The sequence below is a fragment of the Nerophis ophidion genome, linkage group LG21 (assembly GCF_033978795.1).
Source record: "Nerophis ophidion isolate RoL-2023_Sa linkage group LG21, RoL_Noph_v1.0, whole genome shotgun sequence".
Lineage (NCBI taxonomy): Eukaryota > Metazoa > Chordata > Actinopteri > Syngnathiformes > Syngnathidae > Nerophis > Nerophis ophidion.
The window spans coordinates 4,230,568-4,256,020 of NC_084631.1; the positions used below are offsets into that span (position 1 = coordinate 4,230,568).

The 25,453-nt window shown below is 39.5% G+C and overlaps 1 protein-coding gene across 6 annotated transcripts in view; it reads right to left on the reverse strand.

Annotated features, from left to right (window-relative positions):
- Positions 1-12,635: 12,635 nt before the first annotated feature.
- Positions 12,636-25,453, reverse strand: part of arnt (aryl hydrocarbon receptor nuclear translocator) — a 53,888-nt gene continuing 41,070 nt past the window's right edge. For 2 of the 6 annotated variants that reach the window (XM_061881636.1, XM_061881641.1), the window contains 7 exons: positions 24,509-24,634; positions 24,092-24,179; positions 21,105-21,292; positions 19,161-19,350; positions 18,877-19,057; positions 18,683-18,810; positions 12,636-16,797 (listed from right to left, as the gene is read on the reverse strand). In XM_061881636.1, coding sequence (XP_061737620.1) covers positions 16,714-16,797; positions 18,683-18,810; positions 18,877-19,057; positions 19,161-19,350; positions 21,105-21,292; positions 24,092-24,179; positions 24,509-24,634 — 985 coding nt within the window. In that variant the 3' untranslated portion in view covers positions 12,636-16,713. The remainder of the gene's footprint in view (positions 16,798-18,682; positions 18,811-18,876; positions 19,058-19,160; positions 19,351-21,104; positions 21,293-24,091; positions 24,180-24,508; positions 24,635-25,453) is intronic. The other 4 variants (XM_061881638.1, XM_061881637.1, XM_061881639.1 and 1 more) reach the window with 4 other exon arrangements.

Below are 25,453 nucleotides of genomic sequence, written 5' to 3' on the forward strand. Positions count from 1 at the left end.
ACACACACATCAGGACTGGCGAAAATTGTAAAAAACAACAACAAAAACCCTCAAAATTGCCCTCTAGCGCCCCCTAGAAATAAAATATAGACAAAACTGCTCCTAGGAAGAAAACACAGACAAAACTGCTTGTAACTTCCGGTAGGAATGTCAGAGAGAAATGAAACAAAAACCTCTATGTAGGTCTCACTTAGACCTACAATTTCATATCGACATCCTTCAGCAAAAATCAACAGGAAGTCGGCAATTACCCCTTCAAAACAAATGTTTTGTAAAAACCCGTCACCTTTTTTCAGACATTATGGGTGACAGAAAGAAGCACCAGTGTGACCCCAGGATGCAGGGAAGGTAGGTAATGTGCAAGTAAAGATATGTTGAATGAGTAAAGGCAGGAAACACCAGCAAAAGTCGGTCTCGTCCATCGCTGCTTGCAGCTTTAATTTTGATTTGATTTTAATCAATTGAAAGTGAATAACAAAAAACATTTTTTTTTTTTTGTGTCTTTCTTTCTTTCATTTTAAAATGCGAAAAACTAGAATTAAAATCGCCAGTTAACAGAAACGGAAAACTTACCAATCTGATGGTTTTTTTTTTCCATCTATAGACACCGGAAGTTTTATTTTCAAAGTAAAATAAATATTTACGAGGGCTGTGAATTTTTGGGTGTCCCACGATTCGATTCAATATCGATTCTTGGGGTCGCGATTCGATTATATATCGATTTTTTTTCGATTCAACGCGATTCTCGATTCAAAAACGATATTTGTCCGATTCAAAACGATTCTGTATTCATTCAATACATAGGATTTCAGCAGGATCTACCCCAGTCTGCTGACATGCTAGCAGAGTAGTAGGTTTAAAAAAAAAAAAAAAGCTTTTATAATTGTAAAGGACAATGTTTTATCAACTGATTGCAATAATGTAAATTTATTTTAACTTTTAAACGTACCAAAATATGACTTATTTTATCTTTGTGAAAACATTGGACACAGTGTGTTGTCAAGCTTATGAGATGCCATGCAAGTGTAAGCCACTGTGACACTATTGTTCTTTTTTTATTATTTTTATAAATGTCTAATGATAATGTCAATGAGGGATTTTTAATCACTGCTATGCTGAAATGATAACTAATATTGATACTGTTGTTGATAATATTCATTTTTGTTTCACTACTTTTGGTTTGTTCTGTGTGGTGTTTGTGTCTCCTCTCAATTGCTCTGTTTATTGCAGTTCTGAGTGTTGCTGGGTCAGGTTCGGTTTTGGAATTGGATTGCATTGTTATGGTATTGCTGTGTATTGTTTTGTTGGATTGATATAAAAATAAAAAAAAATTAATAAAAAAAAATTGAGAATTGATTCTGAATCGCACAACGTGAGAATTGCGATTTGTATTCGAATACATTTTTTCCCACACCCCTAGAATCCATGTTCTTGTTGTGACTACGGCTAAAATATTTTTGGAATGATTTTAGACACAGCACAACGAGAACTGACATCTACAGAAATCTGGACGCAGATATCATCAGAAAATCAAAAACAGACCAAAACAGCTTTCTAAAGACAGTGACCACTGAATGGCCTGTCAGAAAAATACTATTGTATTATATCAATCGATCAATGTTCATTTATATAGCCCTAAATCACTAGTGTCTCAAAGGGCTGCACAAACCACAACACAAACCACTACGACATCCTCGGTAGGCCCACATAAGGGCAAGGAAAACTCACACCCAGTGGGACGTCGATGACAATGTGGACTATGAGAACCTTGGAGATGACCACATGTGGGCAACCCCCCCCCCCCTCTCGGGGGACCGAAAGCAATGGATGTCGAGCGTGTCTAACATGATACTGTGAAAAGTTCAATCCATGGTGGATCCAACACAGCCGCGAGAGTCCCGTCCACAGCGGAGCCAGCAGGAAACCATCCCAAGCGGAGGCGGATCAGCAGCGCAGTGATGTCCCCAGCCGATACACAGGCGAGCGGTCCATCCTGGGTCCCGACTCCAGACGAGTGGTCCATCCTGGGTCCCGACTCTGGACAGCCAGAACTTCATCCATGGACATCGGACCGGACCCCCTCCACAAGGGAGAGTGGGACATAGGAGAAAAAGAAAAGAAACGGCAGATCAACTGGTCCAAAAAGGGAGTCTATTTGAAGGCTAGAGTATACAAATGAGTTTAATATGAGATTTGAATGTTTCTACTGATATATATATGATTATATAGAGCGTGATCAAAATCATCCATCCATCCATCCATCTTCTTCCGCTTATCCGAGGTCGGGTCGCGGGGGCAGCAGCCTAAGCAGGGAAACCCAGACTTCCCTCTCCCCAGCCACTTCGTCTAGCTCTTCCCGGGGGATCCCGAGGCGTTCCCAGGCCAGCCGGGAGACATAGTCTTCCCAACGTGTCCTGGGTCTTCCCCGTGGCCTCCTACCGGTTGGACGTGCCCTAAACACCTCCCTAGGGAGGCGTTCGGGTGGCATCCTGACCAGATGCCCGAACCACCTCATCTGGCTCCTCTCGATGTGGAGGAGCAGCGGCTTTACTTTGAGTTCCTCCCGGATGGCAGAGCTTCTCACCCTATCTCTAAGGGAGAGACCCAAACTCATTTGGGCCGCTTGTACCCGTGATCTTATCCTTTCGGTCATGACCCAAAGCTCATGACCATAGGTGAGGATGGGAACGTAGATCGACCGGTAAATTGAGAGCTTTGCCTTCCGGCTCAGCTCCTTCTTCACCACAACGGATCGGTACAACGTCCGCATTACTGAAGACGCCGCACCGATCCGCCTGTCGATCTCACGATCCACTCTTCCCTCACTCGTGAACAAGACTCCTAGGTACTTGAACTCCTCCACTTGGGGCAGGATCAAAATCATTTTGTCTCTAATTCCGTGTGATATCTGCGTATAGATTTCTGTAGATGTCAGTCCTCATTGTGCCAAAGTAAAATATTTTCTGTGTAGGGTTGGAAATACATTTTAGCCAGGCACACGGCTCCCATATTGTCCCCACTTTTATTTTGAAATAAAAACTTCTGGTGGCAGAATATATATATAAAAAAAAAAAAATATGTTTTGGTATTTAAACGGGGATTTAAATGTTTGTTTTACAAAACAAAAATCTAATTGATTTTAGATGTGGTTATTGCTCTTCCGACACCAAAAAAGAACGTTTTGTTTTCCCATTTAATTTTTTTTTTTTTTAATTAAATTAAAATAAAACACCTCATATCATTACACACATTCATTAGATTTACTTGCTTTTAAAATCAAATATAAAAGTGACAAGCAAAGATTTAACTATTTATTTTAACACAAATATTTTTTATAAAATCAGTATATAAAAATTATTTGGCATGATCAGATATTAGTATTAATATATTACACAATAATACATAAAGGTTGACTCTTTTTTTGTTCAAAATTGAAAGAAGTGAAGTGAATTATATTTATATAGCGCTTTTCTCTAGTGACTCAAAGTGCTTTACATAGTGAAACCCAATATCTAAGTTACATTTAAAGCAGTGTGGGTGGCACTGGGAGCAGGTGGGTCAAGTGTCTTGCCCAAGGACACAACGGCAGTGACTAGGATGGCGGAAGCGGGAATCGAACCTGCAACCCTCAAGTTGCTGGCACGGCCACTCTACCAACCGAACTATACCAAACAAATACATTTGGCTGAAAAAAATGGAGTATTTTATTGACACACTTTTTTTGCGAGCCTTGAGTTTGACACCTTTGTTTACATACCGTTTAATTATTCATATGGTCATGACTGTTATGGATTGTCCGGGGGATATTTCAGGTATGTAGGACAAATTTAAGATTATATTTCAGTTAGAAAAGTAATGTGGTAAGATTATAATAGAACTAGCGTAAAGTTTGAATGCAGTAGTTTGTTGATTTGATATTTAATCACATGTTCTTATTAGGTAAAACAAAGAATTGCACTTAAGCAGAAATAAAAACACATATGTGTAGTTTGTATCATATATAACATATAAAGCCAATGGAATTGCAAAGTCAAAATTGTTGACAGGTTATATATTTATGTTTTATACGTCTTATTCCACTCATCTGAAGTCAGGTCGTGGGGGCAGCAGCCTAAGCAGAGAAGCCCAGACTTTCCTCTTCCTGAGGCGTTCCCAGGCCAGTCTCTCCACCGTGGTCTCACACTTTTTAGTTTTATACCAGAAACAAATTTAATCATTAACTATTATGTACTAAAAACATTTAAAATTCACAAAAATTTTAAAAATGATCCGCCCTTCAGCTCTTGTTAGCAGATTATTCTGCTTATTGTGAGTATTTAGAATCCCTTTTAATGGCCAGGTAGGTTTAAATATAATGAAATGACTGTGCTCTGTTGTTCAAAGTAAACAATAAAAATGAATCATTGACCAAAAATATAGACAAGTACTTAACTAATTAATATGTGCAAGGATAATAAATAATGGTGCAATGGTGAATAGTGCAAACAAAAGCATGAGTTAGTACAGTCCCAGTGACAGATTAGTAGTTCCACAGCGTTCATTTTAGGGTATAAACTGTTCTTATAACGGCTTGTTTTGATTTGCAATGCCTGTCGGAGGGGAAGAGTGGGACTACGTGTGTGTGTGTGTGTGTGTGTGTGTGTGTGTGTATAACAAATATATACTATCAGCATAATACATGGTTGATATCAGCACTTCAGTCATCAACAGATGCATCATCAGAGAAATGGACATTGAAACAGTGTAGGTCTGACTTGGTAGGATATGTACAGCCAGCAGAGAACATAGTGAGTGCAGAAAAAGTAAGAAAAAGTATATACATTTGATTATTTACAATCCGAGGAGGAGGTGTGATGTGGAGGGGGGAGGGTGTTAGTCTAGAGTTGTTTTTGGCTGGTTTTTGAACTTTTCACCTATAACAATCCGGATGGTTCAGTTCCTCTTTGGTCCGGATTTGCAAAGCATTGTTTTTATTTATGATTTATACAACGTGCCGACTTCACTGGTTGAGGGTTTTTTTTAAAACATAAAACAAATATATGTATATAAAAAAAACACAAAACTATAAATATATATATACATGTACATATATATACATACATATATACATACATACATTATATATATATATATATATATATATACACATACATATATATACATACATACATACATATAAATATATGTATGTATGTATGTGTATATATATATATGTATGTATGTGTATATATATATATATGTATGTATGTATGTATTGGATTGTACAGTGTATATACATACATACATATATATATATATACACATACATACATATATATTTATATGTATGTATGTGTATATATATATATATATATATATATATATATATATATATATATATAAAGTTGCATTTGTCTATTTGACACATCTTTATTTGATATGACTATAAACAAAATACGGAATAAATGTCCAACTTGCTAAAACACCAAAATTGTGTGGGGGTTGAATAATTTTGATCACAACTGTAAATCCAGCCTGGTGCCATGAAATAATCCCAAACGGCTGCCGTGTATGTTTTCTCGAGTGTGATTCTTATCCGAGAGTCCACTACTCATCTGGACTGCTCGGTAGCCATATTTGACACCTTTGGCCACTATTATTTTTTCATTGGGGCTTTGGGTCACCGAGGGCTTTCTGGGACTTTTCAGGACACATGACCTACATAGAAGGTGCTAAGACTGGGCCAGTTCGAGGTAAGACGACAAACAGAAATCAAGATCCGTGTGAAATCGGTCCCCTTAAAACTATGAATATTAAATTAACACTGACATTCGTTTGTTTTTAAGTTATTCTATAATTCTGACTAGTGACACGACAAATAGAAAGCAAGACCTGCGTGAAGTTGGTCACCTTATGATTACAATTATTAAATAAACACTGGCGTTCCTTTGTCTTTGAGTTATTCTAAGATTCTGACGAGTGACATCATCCAGTCCCCCACAGTGCCAAACTCTCCCCAAACTAGTCCCATTCCTTTTTTGTATATTGATTTTTTTTTTTTCATTATTAACATTTTACCCATCAAAACCAGCCCCATAATATAAAAACTGTATGACAAACCATTTTTAAGGCACACACTTTAGGGACAACTTAGGGGATAGCAATTGTACTGCAATATTTTAGTTTTTTCTATCATAGTTTGTATATTATTAACATGTAACTACCATGTTATTATTTACAACCAGTCCCCACCCAACTTGTCAAAATCTCCCCAAACTTGCCCTATTTGTTTGTGCCGTAAGATGTTTTGAATATTTAACTATTATAGTTTTTTTAATACTAACATTTATTATTCACAGTGAGCCCTATAACTTTGGTTTTTTGTTCGTTTGTATTCTGAAATTGTACAATGTTTCGTACATTTCCACAGTTCTGTAGAGCAGGGGTCGGGAACCTTTTTGGCTGAGAGAGCCATGAAAGCCAAATATTTCAAAATGTATTTCCGTAAGAGCCATAGAAAATTTTTCAACACTGAACACAACTAAATTCGTGCATTTTTAAGTATGACCAACATTTATAGAGTATAATAAGTCTCTTATTCTTTTTAACAACATTATTATTATAAAAGTTAACCAACAATACATATAATACTTCTTACCATTAATGCGACATCTTGAACAGGTGCGGTAGGAAACGGATGGTTGGATTAAAATGCATGACTGTTTTATAATTTGAACGTTATTTTTGAAACTGTGATTACCAGCGGAATTATTCATTAATTATCGTGTTAAGCAATGTCAGCTAAGATTTATCTGAGAGCCAAATGCAGTCATCTGGTTCTAGAGCCATAGGTTCCCTACCCCTGGTTTAAGCATTAGACACCTTTTTACCTGTACTCTGCCTCCCGCTGTTTCCCACATCTACAAAGCAATTAGCTACCGACTGCCACCTACTGATATGGAAGAGTATTACACGGTTACTCGGCATAGCTCGGTGGGTAGAGTGGCCGTCCTAGCAACCTGAGTGTTCCAGGTTTGATTCCCGGTTCCGCCATCCTAGTCACTGCCGTTGTGTCCTTGGGCAAGACACTTTACACACATTGGTTTAAATGTAACTTAGATATTGGGTGTCACTTTGTAAAGCGCTTTGAGTCACTAGAGAAAAGCGCTATATAAATATAATTATCTGAGAGCCATATGCAGTCATCTGGTTCTAGAGCCATAGGTTCCCTACCCCTGGTTTAAGCATTAGACACCTTTTTACCTGCACTCTGCCTCCCGCTGTTTCCCACCTCTACAAAGCAATTAGCTACTGACCGCCACCTACTGATATGGAAGAGTATTACACGGTTACTCGGCATAGCTCGGTTGGTAGAGTCCGTCCTAGCAACCTGAGGGTTGCAGGTTTGATTCCCGCTTCCGCCATCCTAGTCACTGCCGTTGTGTCCTTGGGCAAGACACTTTACACACACTGGTTTAAATGTAACTTAGATATTGGGTGTCACTTTGTAAAGTGCTTTGAGTCACTAGAGAAAAGCGCTGTATAAATATAATTATTTGAGAGCCATATGTAGTCATCTGGCTCTATAGCCATAGGTTCCCTACCCCTGGTTTAAGCATTAGACACCTTTTTACCTGCACCCTGCCTCCCGCTGTTTTCCCACATCTACAAAGCAATTAGCTACCGACTGCCACCTACTGATATGGAAGAGTATTACACGGTTACTCGGCATAGCTCGGTTGGTAGAGTGGCCGTCCTAGCAACCTGAGGGTTCCAGGTTTGATTCCCGCTTCCGCCATCCTAGTCACTGCCGTTGTGTCTTTGGGCAAGGCACTTTACCCACCTGCTCCCAATGCCACCCACACTGGTTTAAATGTACCTTAGATATTGGGTGTTACTTTGTAAAGCGCTTTGAGTCACTAGAGAAAAGCGCTATATAAATATAATTATCTGAGAGCCATATGTAGTCATCTGGTTCTAGAGCCATAGGTTCCCTACCCCTGGTTTAAGCATTAGACACCTTTTTACCTGCACTCTGCCTCCCGCTGTTTCCCACATCTACAAAGCAATTAGCTACCGACTGCCACCTACTGATATGGAAGAGTATTACACGGTTACTCGGCATAGCTCGGTTGGTAGAGTGGCCGTCCTAGCAACCTGAGGGTTCCAGGTTCGATTCCCGCTTCCGCCATCCTAGTCACTGCCGTTGTGTCCTTGGGCAAGATACTTTACACACACTGGTTTAAATGTAACTTAGATATTGGGTGTTACTTTGTAAAGTGCTTTGAGTCACTAGAAAAAAGCGCTATATAAATATAATTATCTGAGAGCCATATGTAGTCATCTGGTTGTAGAGCCATAGGTTCCCTACCTCTTGTTTAAGCATTAGACACCTTTTTACCTTCACTCTGCCTCCCGCTGTTTCCCACATCTACAAAGCAATTAGCTACCGACTGCCACCTACTGATATGGAAGAGTATTACACGGTTACTCGGCATAGCTCGGTTGGTACAGTGGCCGTGCTAGCAACCTGAGGGTTCCAGGTTTGATTCCCGCTTCGGCCATCCTAGTCACTGCCGTTGTGTCCTTGGGCAAGACACTTTACACACACTGGTTTAAATGTAACTTAGATATTGGGTGTCACTTTGTAAAGCGCTTTGAGTCACTTGAGAAAAGCGCTATATAAATATAATTATCTGAGAGCCATAAGTAGTCATCAAAAGAGCCACGTCTGGCTGTAGAGCCATAGGTTCCCTACCCCTGCTGTAGATGCTGACTAAACGTTACGCATTAAACGGTACTATAATAAACCACGGTAAAACTTCCCACAGTTAGTATTAAAATGATCGCAAAACCGTAACTGAAAATACTGGTAATTTTTAGCAAGTGGTGACACTGCTCATTTACAGGAGAAGCAAGCTAACATTAACTACTGAGGGTGTCAAAAAATATATAAAAAAGATTTTCGATTGAATCGCATTTGTTATTTGTAACGATTCTAAATTGATTAAAAATGTATCAAAAAATAAAGCTTTTTGAAATGTTTTCTTTTTTAAAAAAAAATCTATCCTGTCCAGTCACTTTATTAAATGTTTAGGTAGAATTTATTCAACAAAAACTGTTTTTTTGGGGGGTGATATAGAAATGTAGCAGAGCGGTTTGTCTATTTTATGACGGAATATAATTAATCATAAAACTGGCATCCAATGTTATTAAAAAGTATTGATTTTGAATCAAGAATAGTTTTTAATCGATTGGTCAACCCCAACAATCAAATCAAATTGTGTGGTGCCCAAAGATTCACAGCCCTGCTAACTACTATAGGTAAGGTTGTATTTTATCCTCATTCCTGTGAGAATCCTGCGTACTACTGTATCATTAAGCAGTGGGACTATCCAGGTCGAGTTCCAGAGTCCTTAAATAACCACCAAGTAGCAACTGTGAGCAGATAATGCGGTATCGTCCTTTTCGGACTAATCAGGTCTTACCAGGTGGCTTGTCCATTCTTCACTCACGCTTTAAGTGAGGGATGAGATAAAAAATAACTCAGGACCTCCATCCATCCATTTTTCTGCCGTTTGTCCCTCTCGGGCGGAAGGCTGAGTACACTCTGGACAAGTCGCTGCTTCATCACAGGCCGTTGTAGCTAAAATGCTACCATGAAAACAAGAGACATCAATGTCTTTCTTTAGTAAAAAAAAAAAAAAAAGAATATACCCCAATATAAAATTAAATAATCCCATTACTGTCGGAGCAACTGAAATATTAAATTGTGTGGTCTCTGCAATACTTGAAGCAAATCGACAACAGGAACCGGACGTGACGCAGCAAACAGGTTTTTTTTTCTTTATCATTAAAAAACAAATTATTAAATTAATACGGAAGAAGATGAACATATTAAAACACGCATATAAAAGTAATATAGATCTTAAGTAGCTAGAACAATAGTAAGTACCGTATTTTTTGGAGTATAAGTCGCTCCGGAGTATAAGTCGCACCCGCCGAAAATGCATAATACAGAAGGAAAAAAACATATATAAGTCGCATTTTTGGGGGAAATTTTTTTGATAAAACTTAACATCAAGAATAAAAATTTGAAAGGCAATTTAAAATAAAGAACAGTGAACAACAGGCTGAATAAGTGTAGGTTATATGAGGCATAAATAACCAACTGCTATGTTAACCTAACATATTATGGTAAGAGTCATTCAAATAACTATAACATATAGAACATGCTATACCTTTAACAAACTATCTGTCACTCCTAACGGAAGTTACAAGCAGTTTTGTTTGTGTTTTTTTCCTAGGGGGCGCTAGAGCGCAGTTTGGGGTTTTGTTTTTTTGATTAGATCGCAATTAATAATTATAAAGAATAATAATAAAACCTTAGAAATACAATAGGGTACTCTGTCCCAAAGGGACATTCAGTCCCTAATAATGGACTTTTTTAAACAAATATGTTCTGTTCAACAACTAATGGTATCATAAATTAGCCAATGGTGTCCTCTGTATATTTTTTTTGCCTTGGATTATGTAACAGATCCCTTTTACATTTAAAACATGTTCAATAAATCTAATCTCCCGATCTTTCCTCTTGTTAAGCTACTTATGTTATTTTCTTTCTATTGCGTGAATGGGAAAAATGCCCCAGAGAACTTGAAATTCTGGGAAATCTGGGAATTTGTCAAGGGAAAGCCCGCGATTCCCGAATAGGCTGAACAGTTTGAAGTTGGAACGGTTTGAATCGGGTGAAAAATGTGGAAGGTAAAGCGCGCCAAAATCTGTAGAAGAAGTAGTTGAATAATAAATACCGCATTTTTGGAGTGTAAGTCGCTCCGGAGTATAAATCCCACCTGCCGAAGATGCAAAATAAAGAAGGAAAAAAACATATATAAGTTGCATTTTTTGGGGAAATTTATTTGATAAAACCTAACACCAAGAATAGACATTTGAAAGGCAATTTAAAATAAATAAAGAATAGTGAACAACAGGCTGAATAAGTGTACGTTATATGAGGCATAAATAACCAACTGAGAAGGTGCCTGCTATGTTTATTATGGTAAGAGTCATTTAAATAACTATAACATATAGAACATGCTATACCTTTAACAAACTATCTGTCACTCCTAATCGATAAATCCGATGAAATCTTATACGTTTAGTCTCTTACGTGAATGAGCTAAATAATATTTGATATTTTACGGCAGGGGTGCCCACACTTTTTCTGCAGGCGAGCTACTTTTCAATTGACCAACTCGAGGGGATCTACCTCATTTATATATATCATTTATATTTATTTATTTATGAAAGAGACATTTTTGTAAACAAGTTAAATGTGTTTAATGATAATACAAGCATGTGTAACACATATAGATGTCTTTTTTTCACAAAGACAAGAATATAAGTTGGTGTATTACCTGATTCTGATGACTTGCATTGTTTGGAATCAGACAGTAATGATGATAACGCCCACATTTTCAAATGGAGGAGAAAAAAAGTTGTCCTTTCTGTACAATACCACATGAAAGTGGTTGGTTTTTGGCATCTAATTCATCCAGCTTCCATACACTTTACAAGAAAAACATTGGCGGCAAATTCCGTAGCTTGCTTGATTGACATTCACGGCACCCGAGGGTCTTGTGAGATGACGCTGGCTGCTGCCAGTTCATTATTATGAAAAAATGACAGAGAGGAAGGCGAGAAACACTTTTTATTTCAACAGACTTCCGTCAAAACTCTAAAGGCCGACTGCACATTTCCTATCTTCACAATAAAAGCCCTGCTTCATGCTGCCTGCGCTAACAAAATAAGAGTCTCGGAAAGCTGGCGTGCACAAGTGATGTGCACGCCAGCTTTCTGAGGGATCACTTGTGCACGCCAGTTTTCCGAGACTCTGTATTTAGTTAGCGCAGGCAGCATGAAGCAGGGCTTTTATTGTGAAGATAGGAAATGTGCAGTCGGCCTTTAGAGTTTTGACGGAAGGTACGGCGCGAGAGTCTGTTGAAATAAAAAGTGTTCCTTGCCTTCCTCTCGGTCATATTTTCATAATAATGATCTTGCAGCAGCCAGCGTCATCTCACAAGACCCTCCGGTACCGTGAATGTCATTTAAGTGACGTCTTGGTGAAGATTGATGATCACTCATTTTTAGGTCTATTTTTTTTAAAAGCCTGGCTGGAGATCGACTGACACACCCCCCGCGGTCGACTGGTAGCTCGCGATCGACGTAATGGGCACCCCTGTTTTACGGTAATGTGTTAATAATTTCACACATAAGTCGCTCCTGAGTATAAGTCGCACCCTCGGCCAAACTATGGAAAAAAAACTTCGATTTATGGTCCGAAAAATACGGTAACATATTTCCACTGCCAAGAGGGTATATTGTGATGCTATGTGTTTACCGTTTTTAAAATAAATAAAAAAAACTTAGTGGTAAGTGCATATAAATAGTTTTCAAACACCATACTGGGATTGTAATAAGCGTTACAATCTTTTTGACAGTAACAGTAATATGACATTTTCATAGGGTGACATCCATACTCACATTTAATGATGGCTTGAATTTCCATGCAGCTCCAAATTTTAACCATTTAAGGGAATTCCACTGCAATTAAGTTCTCTTAGACCTGATTCAAACCAAACAAAAAACAGCTGATATTTTGTCAATATATCAATTTAATAATAATAAAAAAAACAATTTGTGTTTACCATTTCGTAGACATTTACAGAATATTTATATATTTGTGTTTCTATGAGTGATCGTTGTTCACATCAATGGAAAAAAAAAAGCACACCCTGCATAGAAAGCAACATCACAAAGAAAAAAAGGGTTTACATACATTATAATAAGTGTGGTACATACACAGCACAAATGATCATAAAGACGGTGAAAATTACAACTTGGGCTGGGCGATAAAACAATATGTATCACGATAAGACGCGTGATCTACAGTGGGGCAAAAAAGTATTTAGTCAGCCAGCGATTGTGCAAGTTCTCCCACTTAAAAAGATGACAGAGGTCTATAATTTTCATCTTAGGTACACTTCAACTGTGAGAGACAGAATGTGAAAAAAAAAACAGTAATACACATTGTAGGAATTTTAAAAAATGTATTTGTAAAATATGGTGGAAAATAAGTATTTGGTCAACCATTCAAAGCTCTCACTGATGGAAGGAGGTTTTGGCTCAAAATCTCACGATACATGGCCCCATTCATTCTTTCCTTAACACGGATCAATCGTCCTGTCCCCTTAGCAGAAATACAGCCCCAACGCATGATGTTTCCACCTCCATGCTTCACAGTAGGTATGGTGTTCTTGGGATGCAACTCAGTATTCTTCTTCCTCCAAACACAACGAGTTGAGTTTATACCAAAAAGGTCTACTTTGGTTTCATCTGACCACATTACATTCTCCCATGTGCTCTCTGGCAAAACTTCAGACGGGCCTGGACATGCACTGGCTTAAGCAGGGGGACACGTCTGGCACTGCAGGATTTGATTTCCTGTCGGCGTAGTGTGTTACTGATGGTAACCTTTGGTCCCAGCTCTCTGCAGGTCATTCACCAGGCCCCCCCGTGTGGTTCTGGGATATTTGCTCACCGTTCTCATGATCATTTTGACCCCACGGTATGAGATCTTGCGTGGAGCCCCATATCGAGGGAGATTATCAGTGCTCCCACAGTTGATTTTTTCACACCAAGCTGCTTGCCTATTGTAGATTCACTCTTCCCAGTCAATTCTTTTCCTGGTGTCTTTCGACAGCTCTTTGGTCTTGGCCATAGTGGAGTTCGGAGTCTGACTGTTTGAGGCTATGGACAGGTGTCTTTTATACAGATAAGGAGTTCAAACGGGTTCCTTTCATACAGGTAACGAGTGGAGGACAGAAAAACTTCTTAAAGAAGTTACAGGTTTGTGAGAGCCAGAGATCTGCCTTGCTTGAAGTGACCAAATACTTATTTTCCACCATATTTTACAAATAAATTCTTTAAAATTCCTAATATGTGAATTCCTGGATTTTTTTTTTTCACATTCTGTCTCTCACAGTTGAAGTGTACCTATGATGAAAATTACAGACCTCTGTCATCATTTTAAGTGGGAGAACTTGCACAATCGGTGGCTGACTAAATACTTTTTTGCCCCACTGTATATAAATAAAAAATAAGTTTAATAAAACGTTTCATATTTTTCTTCTTCTTGGTTGGGAAAAAACTACATTGCGAAGCAAGGTTGGTTGCATGAACAAAGGCACACGCTCTCTGGTGACCAAGCAACGCAGGAAGTGATCATTGATCAGTGGGAGTGACACGCAATCAGGAAAAAGTATTAACTATCATGTTTGCTTGCGGTGTTTGATTCTTTGCATGGAGAAAGAAGAGAAAGTAAAAATGAAGAAAATTGTGGTTACAACACAAACAGTGACCTGTTTGTGTTTTGGCAGTTTTGGGGATTTTTTTCAAAATGGACCGTAGTTAGACCAATGTGGTCTGTAAAGCACAGCTGTAACTTTCTGGCACTAAACCTGCAGAAAATAGTCCTTCTCTGGTTTCTCTGTTTACATTTTCACACTTTGTACTATTTTGTTGCACTTTATTAAACATTTCTTACATATTGCTTATTTTTGCACCTTCATTTTAAGATGTTATTGTTAAGTGTTTAATGTGATTTTACAGTTTTGTTTACATTGTTTGAGTGTTTTTCATACTTGTGTTGGCATTTCCTTCCCTTTCTGTCTTGATAGCTGAGGGGATTATAATCAGAGGAAGGTCATATTTGAAATAAAAATGTTAACATTTAATATATTTTTCTCCTAGTCCTTATATTCCTTAACTCATAAAAAATATCAACAATTATCGATATCGACAGATATAAACAGCTATATCTTGATACACTTTTTAGCCGTATCACCCAGCCCTAGTTTGAACTCCTCTTGACATTGCAAATGATATTTTTTAAGCGACAAACTGAGTATAAAACACAAAAAGGTTGAGTTGTGTTGGCAACAATTTCAGTCCAGTTCAAACAAACAAATATTCACAATAACACATTTTTCTTACTTGATCATTTTGTTTTTTCCCATTTGTATCCTAAATACCCTGATTAAACCATTACAATTTCCACACCGTAATAACACCGATCAACCAATCAGAAGTTCACAACATATTTCTGTTAAATCAAAAACGACAATCATGCTTTCCACAAATAACAATAATAATTAGGGACGACATTAATGACACAAATAAAGAATGGCTTTAAAAATGACAATTGCTGCTTTGAAGATTATTGCCGTGTGCATCTTTTTGTTGAGTTTTCTTTAAGAAAATGAATACTAAGCTCCCATACGTAGTACAGAGTAATAATGCTTGGTGATATGAAGCACACGCATGCATTCATACATACATACATAGAACACATTAGTCTTTGCAACACTGCGTGTGTGTGTGTTGAGGAAACACATGGATTAAAAAACAAAGTAAGAATTTGTAAAAAGTGTACTCGTGAAGGATACAGAAGCTGAGACAAGTGTCAGAATGCAAAAAGCACAGACAATGCGGTCGATTTAAAAAACAAACGCACATCTGACGTTTCCTGAGAGTTAAAGAAAATAGATTGATTAGTCTGGATGCTAAATGCCTGAGAGAAAAAAAAAACAGAATAAAAGGCCATAGTGTGCGTGAATATACCCACTTCCTGTGTGTGTGGCCGAAAACATTGGCTGGAGCAAAGGTGAACAAGTGAATAATTGTCATTAATTACAGTAAATCCCGGACTATAAGCCGCTACTTTTTCATGCGCTTTGAAGCCTGCAGTTTATAAAACGGTGTGGCTAATTTCTACGCTGACAGCCATATTACAAATAATGAAAAAAACAACCAAGCAAATATGATTCATGGTTTAGGCTATGGCGCCATCTTTTGGACAAGTTTGCTCACTGCAGATGCTGCAATGCCCCTCTGTTTAGAGCTTTCAACCGGAAGTACAAGTGCTGTTCCATCTTCCACCCATCTATAGCGTTCCTACTCGTATAGATTCCTCATTTATCACTCCAAGCAACGTTTGTAAGTTTAGCAATATAACAAACAATTCCGTCCCATGTGTGATGGAGTGTTTCCATGCATATTTATGCATGCTATCGTAATGGAATCAAACTAACGTCGTTAGCATTAGCTAATATGTTAGTACTATTCACTTAAAATGGCATTCTTTTTGTATGTTTCAGTTTCGTAAATTCTCTAAGACGTCACCGTGTAGTTATTGAATCTGTTTAGCTGATTGGAGAGCTAGCTTACGAATCTTGTGGATCCATGGTCATTTTACTGCCGTGTTACACACACCGTTTGGAAACAATTAAGGTATGTAAATTACATTTACAAAATATTTCTGTGTAGATACCTTATTTAGCAGTGTATGTACAGTATCTGCGGCTTATAGTCCGGTGCGGCTAATATATGGAAAAATATTTTTTCGTTATAAAATTTAGTTGGTGTGGCTTACATACCGGTGTGCTCTATTGTCCGGAAAATACAGTAAAATGAAGTATCTAATAGTAATTAAATAATGATGAATGTAATGTGCAGCCTCGTCTCCATGACCTGCAGTTAAGATACAGTAAAATGGCTCCGTGTTGCAGCTTTGCAATGGCAGCCATGCGAAGCAAAGAGAAAGAAAAGAAAGAGGTGGACGAGTAAAAGAAGACAAGAAGTGAGCCGTGGACTAAAAAGAGGGAAGACCTGTTGTCACTCGTTAAACGGAGGGTACATGGAAATCTCAAAGTCATCGTTGCCGAAGTTGTTGGGCTGATCCAGCATTGACAACACGTCCTGAAAACAAATTCAGACATGTTAGTACACAATTGTTTTAAGACACCATTTTTATCAATTAGTTCCTAATGAGGCTTTTCTTAAAAATATATGTTTTACCTTACAAGCTGCATTACAAACAAACACTACAGCAGAGCTAAGATAGGACTGAGGTTTCTCCGCTAACAGTTTTTGGATCTTTTTTTTTCATTAAACGTGTTTTCCATTGATTACACACAAATTAACAATAAAGTAAACTGCATGAGAATCGGTTTGAAAATGATCATGTTATGATGTATTTTCCTTACACATGCTTTAGTAATAAATGTGACACGTCATGGCTTCGGGAGCCATTCAAACTAGTTATTTTTATCAAGGAAACAATCACAAATATCAGCTATAAGATAAGATGTGGCTCAGAATACTTATCCCCATGATTTGACAGTGAACACATTCTTTTGAAGTTCCTCTCCAAAAAAAAGAATGTAGGATGATAGCATTTTAGCAACAGAAATAAAAATACAAAACTATTAAAGGGGAACATTATCACCAAACCTATGCAGGCGTCAATATATACCTTGATGTTGCAGAAAAAAGACCATGTACATTTTTAACCGATTTCCGAACTTTTGGCGAATTAAACGCCTTTCTGTTTATCGGTCTTTTAGCGATGACGTCAGAACGTGACGTCGCCGAGGTAACACACCCGCCATTTTCATTTTCCACACATTACAAACACCGGGTCTCAGCTCTGTTATTTTCCGTTTTTTCTACTATTTTTTGGAACCTTGGAGACATCATGCCTCGTCGGTGTGTTGTCGGAGGGTGTAACAACACTAACAGGGAGGGATTCAAGTTGCACCACTGGCAAGGAATCTGCCGCCAGACCCCCATTGAATGTACCAGAGTGTCTTCACATTTGACCGGCGATGCTAAGACAGACATGGCACAGAGATGTATGGATAACCCGCAGATGCATTTGCAACGATTAAGTCAACGAAACCACAAAGATGAGTTTTGTTGATGTTGACTTATGTGCTAATCAGACATATTTGGTCGCAGCATGACTGCCAGCTAATCGATGCTAACATGTTACGCTAATCGATGCTAACATGCTATTTACGCTAGCTGTATGTACATTTGAAACTAGATACCCACATTTAATGCGAAACAAACACCTACCAATCGACGGATTAAAGTTGCTCCAGTGTCACAAGATGCGAAGGTCCTGATCGTTTGGTCCGCACATTTTACCGGCGATGCTAATAAGGCAGCCATGCTATGGGCCACTTCATTAGGTACACCCATGCTATGGCCGAATAGCGTCAATAGCTATTCGCTCAATAGCTTCAGTTTCTTATTCAATTTCGTTTTCGCTATCTGCCTCCATACTCCGACCATCTGTTTCAATACATGCGTAATCTGTTGAATCGCTTAAGCCGCTGAAATCCGAGTCTGAATCCGAGCTAATGTCGCTATATCTTGCTGTGGTAACCGCCATGTTGTTTGTATTGGCAGCACTGTATGACGTCACAGGGAAATGGATAGTGTTTTCGAAGATAGCGAAAATAAGGCACTTTAAAGCTTTATTTAAGGATATTCCGGGACCGGTAAAATTTTGAAAAAAACTTCAAAAACTACAACAAGCCACTGGGAACTGATTTTTATTGTTTTTAACCCTTTTGAAATTGTGATAATGTTCCCCTTTAAGTGGCTGTCCAGCTTTGCAAAAGTAATCACGCTGCAGGTCTGCTTGTTTCTGACATGATGTCACAGAAATACATTCACGCTGATGTCATCCATTTTTCGGACCTGCATCCGATATCAATATGGCACCAGTACACCGCTACCAATCATGAAAATTACCCGATGACATCATGCAGCCAAGAAACATTGCTGCACTCACCGTGAACATGTCTTGCTGGTTGGCCTGTGCATGAGGGTGTTCTGTGTTGCTCTGTGAGTGCTGCTGGCCCTGCCACTGCTGCCACACTGCCTCTGTTGCCCGGGAGGGGAATTGCGACTGAGAACCATCTGGAAGAGAAACCGAGTGGTGTGAGTTTTACCCGGGAGATGGAGCCAATGGTGAAGAAAGCCTACCAAAACCGTTGGCGCTGATGGTGGCACGTGTGTTTATTGGTGGGTAATTTGTGCTGCTGCTCTGGCTAGGAGCTGCCCCTGTGGGCATCTGTCCAAAGGAACTGGTAGAGCTGCCTCCAAATCCAACCATGGACGCAAATGGTGGAGACATGGTCTTTGCTGCTTGGGGAGCCATCTGCTGCTGATTGAAAACACTGAATATTACTGCTGACACCAAAGAAAGTACTCCAGGATATGCTTCACGTAGTCAGTGTACAGTGTCTATAGCAGTTTAGATCGCGTACCTGATTGTTGAACTGGGTTCCAGCACCTGCCCCTGGACCAGGCCATCTGCTACCCGGTCCTCCATGGAGGGGGCTGCCAGTGTTGGAAGGGGTGACAGGCTGTGGGGCTCCATTCTGTCGGGACATCTGGGCCAACATCTGCCCTGCTGAGTGGGCTGGCTGTGGCATCTGCGGGACCATACTGACCGGCCTACGTGACATCATAGTGTCAATCAACATTCTACTCAACTTCTAGTGAATAATTTAAAAATAACACTTGGAGGGAAAGCAGGTAACAAGAAACTGTTTAAAGGGGAACTGCACTTTTTTGGAATTTTGCCTATCATTCACAATTCTTAAGTAAGACAAGAAGAACACATGTTTTTCTTTTTTTTAATGCATTCTAATTAGTAAAATGTGGCAAGTACGAGGTGGCTATCAATGCAGCTAATGGGGGTCTACTATTGCGCCCATAAAGTCCTCTAAACAATACTACATTTACATATGTGAACTGTACATTAACCAAGAATTAGCGATATTGTTATTATAAGAGCTAACCCCGAGGAACTACTTTTAGTGAAGCCGTAATCACAGAGAGGTAACTAGATTATGCAGCTATTGACATACTGAGCTGCAGCTGCATCGCCTCTAAGTTAGTGAAAGTTAATTCTAGATTATAAATCATACCTCTCACCTGGATAGTAAGTTAGTCAACATTGACATTCAACTTACAGCCAAAAATAGCGAAAAAGACACAAAAAGCCATTTGTTTCGTTTTTTTTAACATGCATGAGGTTTATGATAAATGTTTTACCTGAATTGTAAAATATAAAAATCCCAACAGTTGACATCCCAGTGCGAGCAGACATTGTACAGTCAGTGATTATTTATTATGTTAATATTTTGTATTTCTTGTTTAGCACTCAGCAATACTTCTACTTGCTGGGTCTGCTTATTCCTTTGCTTCTAAAACTTGTACAATAGCTCATCCTCCTCATTTTCAGGCCCAAAATTAAAAGGTTATGTGATATAAGTAGTTGTTATCTCTGATGAAGTCTGCCAAGAGTAGTAGTGTTGTTGACATAGCTCGGTTGGTAGAGTGGCCCTGCCAGCAACTTGAGGGTTGCAGGTTCGATTCCCGCTTGTGCCATCCTAGTTACTGCCGTTGTGTCCTTGGGCAAGACACTTTACCCACCTGCTCCCAGTGCCACCCACACTGGTTCAAATGTAACTTAGATAATGGGTTTCACTATGTAAAGGACTTTGAGTCACTTGAGAAAAAGCGCTATATAAATATAATTCACTTCACTTCACTTCACTTGAAGGAAGTAGCAAACTGTCTGTGAAATTAATATGCCACCATATGCATAAAATGAGCAAAATATGTAAATACTATATGTGATTATGAATGTTTTATAAGGGCAAAAGAACAAATTGAATTAGCTCCATTTTTAGCTGACTTTTCCTAGCATATATTTATGATATAGAATGCATAAATCAAAGAAAAACATATGTGTTCTTGGCTTACATAAGAATCGTGAATGATAGGCAAAATTCCAAAAAAGTGCAGTTCCCCTTTGAGGCTTTATTTATCCAAAAATCAATTTGACTTTTAATGCTTTTTAATGATCTGTGGAAAGCCTGTATTTGCTGCAATTGAGGATTATTGACTTAGAAGAGTGTCTTTACAAGCTGTATGGAGATACAGTTAGCTGCCAGCCAACTCTGTCAATTATTCTGGTAGGAAGACTGAGCATCAAAATAGGAATCAATGTTTATACATTTGGATGGTCCCCCAGAGGATTGGAATGTAAGACCTTGTTCAACATCGATGTCCGATCCCCAACCCTACTCCTCCGCCGCCAAAAATCAGCCAGGATCCATTGTGTAGTAAATAAAGTAACCGCAGGATATAATGCCCATGACTATAAATTCTATATCATTCAACACAGACAGACGTCCTACCTGTACGCGTCGTTTGAGCGACCAGCAGGGAAGTTGTTGACCACCGGGTAGATTTGGGTAGAGGGTGTTGGGGTGGGGGGCATGACCTTTGTCTGACTGGGGCTTTGGAAAAGGGAGGGGTAAAGATCCGGTTTGTCGAGACTCTTGCTGTGGTCGGGCCCAGCCGCTGTCACTGGCTGCACAGGCATCTGAGAGAGACGAGAATAAAGTGACTTTACAGAATATATCCACTGAAGTTCAATATGATCACAAAGAAAGGAAGTCCATCCATCCATCCATTTTCTACCGCTTATTCCCTTTTGGGGTCGCGGGGGGCGCTGGCGCCTATCTCAGCTACAATTGGGCGGAAGGCGGGGTACACCCTGGACAAGTCGCCACCTCATCGCAGGGCCAACACAGATAGACAGACAACTTTCACACTCGAATTCATATGTATAAGTCATGGGTGTGCAAAGTTTTGCCTCTCAGGGTTGCACATTGAAAATTCAAAGCATGCAGGGGCCATTTAGAAATGTTTCATATTCAAAACCAATATATAGAGGGTTGTTTTTTTTTTTACTATTAGGGCTTCCATCAAGTTCGGTCTCGGGGACCAAAAAGGGTTTAAGTCATAAAAATGCTAAATATAAGTAATACATTTTGTATTCAATGCTTAAATATCAAGATCAACCTCAGGTCTATGTGTCCAATTAAAGTCCCTTTTTTCTTAATGTTTTATGTCCTTTTTTGTCAAAAGCCTGTTTATTACTGCTAGGGGATCCAAAAGGCCGCGGCTCAAAGTTATTAAAAAAGGTCAAAAAAAAAAAAAAGGTCATATGCTTAAGTGCCTAGAATAGATCAACTTTAGATCTGTCAATTATATATTTTTATTATTTTTTTCATGTTTGGTTTTGTCAAAGAAAAAAACTAAAATTATGCAATATTTTCTCCAATAAAATATTTTAAAGTGGAATTTTTGATGTAAAATCATTGGAGCCTTGAATAGGTCAATAATTCATTCATAAATCAATTGAGATTAAATATATATTTTTCTGAGCAACGAGGTTTTTTTTTTTATTAAATCCGATTTTTAGAATGTACTGAAGGCCCTTAAAACATTACCCGCGGGCCGCAAGTGACCCCCTGGCCATGATTTGGACATTCCTGATATTAACAATCCCTGCATTCATTTATAATAAATAAATGATAAATGGGTTGTGCTTGTATAGCGCTTTTCTACCTTCAAGGTACCGTAAGCGCTTTGACACTAGTTCCACATTTACCCATTCACACACTGATGGAGGGAGCTGCCATGCAAGGCGCTAACCAGCACCCATCAGGAGAAAGGGTGAAGTGTCTTGCTCAGGACACAACGGACGTGACGAGGTTGATACGAGGTGGGGATTAAACCAGGGACCCTCGGGTTGCGCACGGCCACTGTGCCACACCGTCACGGCAGCTGCAGGAGGACGCTAGCTCCGCTGATCTCCGGTAAGAGGCGACTTTTTACCACAATTTTCTCACCGAAACCTGCCGGTTAAATAGTACCCTAAAGTCGGAGGGGTGTGGCCACGGGTGTTTTATAAATAAATGATAAATGGGTTGTACTTGTATAGCGCCTTTCTACCTTCAAGGTACTCAAAGCGCTTTGACACTACTTCCACATTTACCCATTCACACACTGATGGAGGGAGCTGCCATGCAAGGCGCTAACCAGCACGCATCAGGAGCAAGGGTGAAGTGTCTTGCTCAGGACACAACGGACGTGACGAGGTTGATACGAGGTGGGGATTAAACCAGGGACCCTCGGGTTGTTTACGGCCACTGTGCCACACCGTCACGGCAGCTGCAGGAGGACGCTGGCTCCGCTGATCTCCGGTAAGAGGCGACTTTTTACCACAATTTTCTCACCGAAACCTGACGGTTAAATAGTACCCTAAAGTCGGAGGGGTGTGGCCACGGGTGTTTTATAAATAAATGATAAATGGGTTGTACTTGTATAGCGCTTTTCTACCTTCAAGGTACTCAAAGCGCTTTGACACTACTTCCACATTTACCCATTCACACACACATTCACACACTGATGGAGGGAGCTGCCATGCAAGGCGCTCACCAGCACCCATCAGGAGCAAGGGTGAAGTGTCTTGCTCAGGACACTACGGACGTGACGAGGTTGATACGAGGTGGGGATTAAACCAGGGACCCTCGGGTTGTTTGCGGCCACTGTGCCACACCGTCACGGCAGCTGCAGGAGGACGCTAGCTCCGCTGATCTCCGGTAAGAGGCGACTTTTTACCACAATTTTCTCACCAAAACCTGCCGGTTAAATAGTACCCTAAAGTCGGAGGGGTGGGGCCACGGGTGTTTTATAAATAAATGATAAATGGGTTGTACTTGTATAGCGCGTTTCTACCTTCAAGGTACTCAAAGCGCTTTGACACTACTTCCACATTTACCCATTCACACACTGATGGAGGGAGCTGTCATGCAAGGCGCTAGCCAGCACCCATCAGGAGCAAAGGTGAAGTGTCTTGCTCAGGACACTACGGACGTGACGAGGTCGGTACTAGGTGGGGATTGAACCAGGGATTGCTACCATTAGCGACCTCGATCGAGCCAATTATTACAAATTACAATGCAAAACAACCCAAAAACATATGTGTTCTTGTGAAGTGAAGTGAATTATATTTATATAGCGCTTTTCTCTAGTGACTCAAAGCACTTTACATAGTGAAACCCAATATCTAAGTTACATTTAAACCAGTGTGGGTGGCATTGGGAGCAGGTGGGTAAAGTGCCTTGCCCAAAGACACAACGGCAGTGACTAGGATGGCGGAAGCGGGAATCGAACCTGCAACCCTCAAGTTGCTGGCACGGCCACTCTACCAACCGAGCTATGCCGCCCCATTGTCTCTCAGGGTTGTGAACGATAGGCAAAATTTAAAAAAAGTGCAACAAGTTCCAGGCAAAATTTAAAAAAAGTGCAACAAGTTCCCCTTTAACTTTACCTGGGAGATAGTACCGGGTCCTGCCTCGTACATGCCATCCCTTGCTACGCCCCCTTCCACCTCCGCCTGCTGCTGTTGCTGCAACTGTCTGTCAAATGAAAAAAAAGGGAGGATCAATTCCACGCCACACTTGGTGAGTGACAAATAAATGAAGGGAACCAGCCACCAGACACCATAGCAACACAAAAAAAAAAGAGGAGGGGAAGTTGGAGTTATTTTTAAAGGACATGTACCGCTCCCATGCTATGACACCTGAAATACATGGACTTAGAGGCTAACAGACATGCACTATTCCGAACACCAGCAACACTGGAAGAAAGAAGCCGTGAGATATGTCTGTGGTGACCCGTGAAGAAGATGCGACTACTATTTTCCTTTGCTAGGGACGGAGGAGAGTGACGTCCAACCTGCTCTCACCTGGTAGCTACCTGCCCTGGGCTAAGAACCACAGGGGAGGCCTTTAAGCTGCTCTGACCCAGAGAGGAGGGCAACAACCCGGTGGGGGAGGAGATGGGGGTAAGGGGTTCCTGACCTGCGTTTCTACTGCCCCCGGAGGTGGGATGAAGGGGGAGACAGGGATCAGTGTGAGGTCGATGATATACAGTAGTGACTGGGGTTAAGCAGAGGCATTCAGTATTCTCATAAATTACACAGCAATGATTATTAGTAAGGGTCTTCATTATCTTTAATAATACATATTATATTATGTATTAATTATATAATAATTAATAACTACAGTAAAAGACTGGCAACCCAGACAGCAAAATGTTATGGTAAAAAAATGTTGCTCCGTTTTTTAGGGCTGTGGATCTTTGGGCACCAGACGATTCCATTCAATTCTTGGGGGTAATGATTAAATTCCGAATTGATTCATAACAATTCTCGATTCAGTTCTATAAATAACTACATCAGGGGTCACCAACGCCAGGTCGCCCTTAAGGACCAGATGAGTCGCCCGCTGGCCTGTTCTAAAAATAGCTCAAACAGCAGCACTTACCAGTGAGCTGCCTCAATTTTTTTAAATGTTATTTATTTACTAGCAAGCTGGTCTCGCTTTGCTCGACATTTTTAATTCTAAAGAGAGACAAAACTCAAATAGAATTTGAAAATCCAAGAAAATATTTTAAAGACTTGGTCTTCACTTGTTTAAATAAATTGATTTATTTTTTTTACTTTGCTTCTTATATCTTTCAGAAAGACAATTTTAGAGAAAAAATACAGCCTTAAAAAAGATTTTAGGATTTTTAAACACTTACATTTTTACCTTTTAAATCCCTTCCTCTTCTTTCCTGACAATTTAAATCAATGTTCAAGTCAATTTATTTTTTTTTATTGTTAAGAATAGTAAATACATTTTAATTT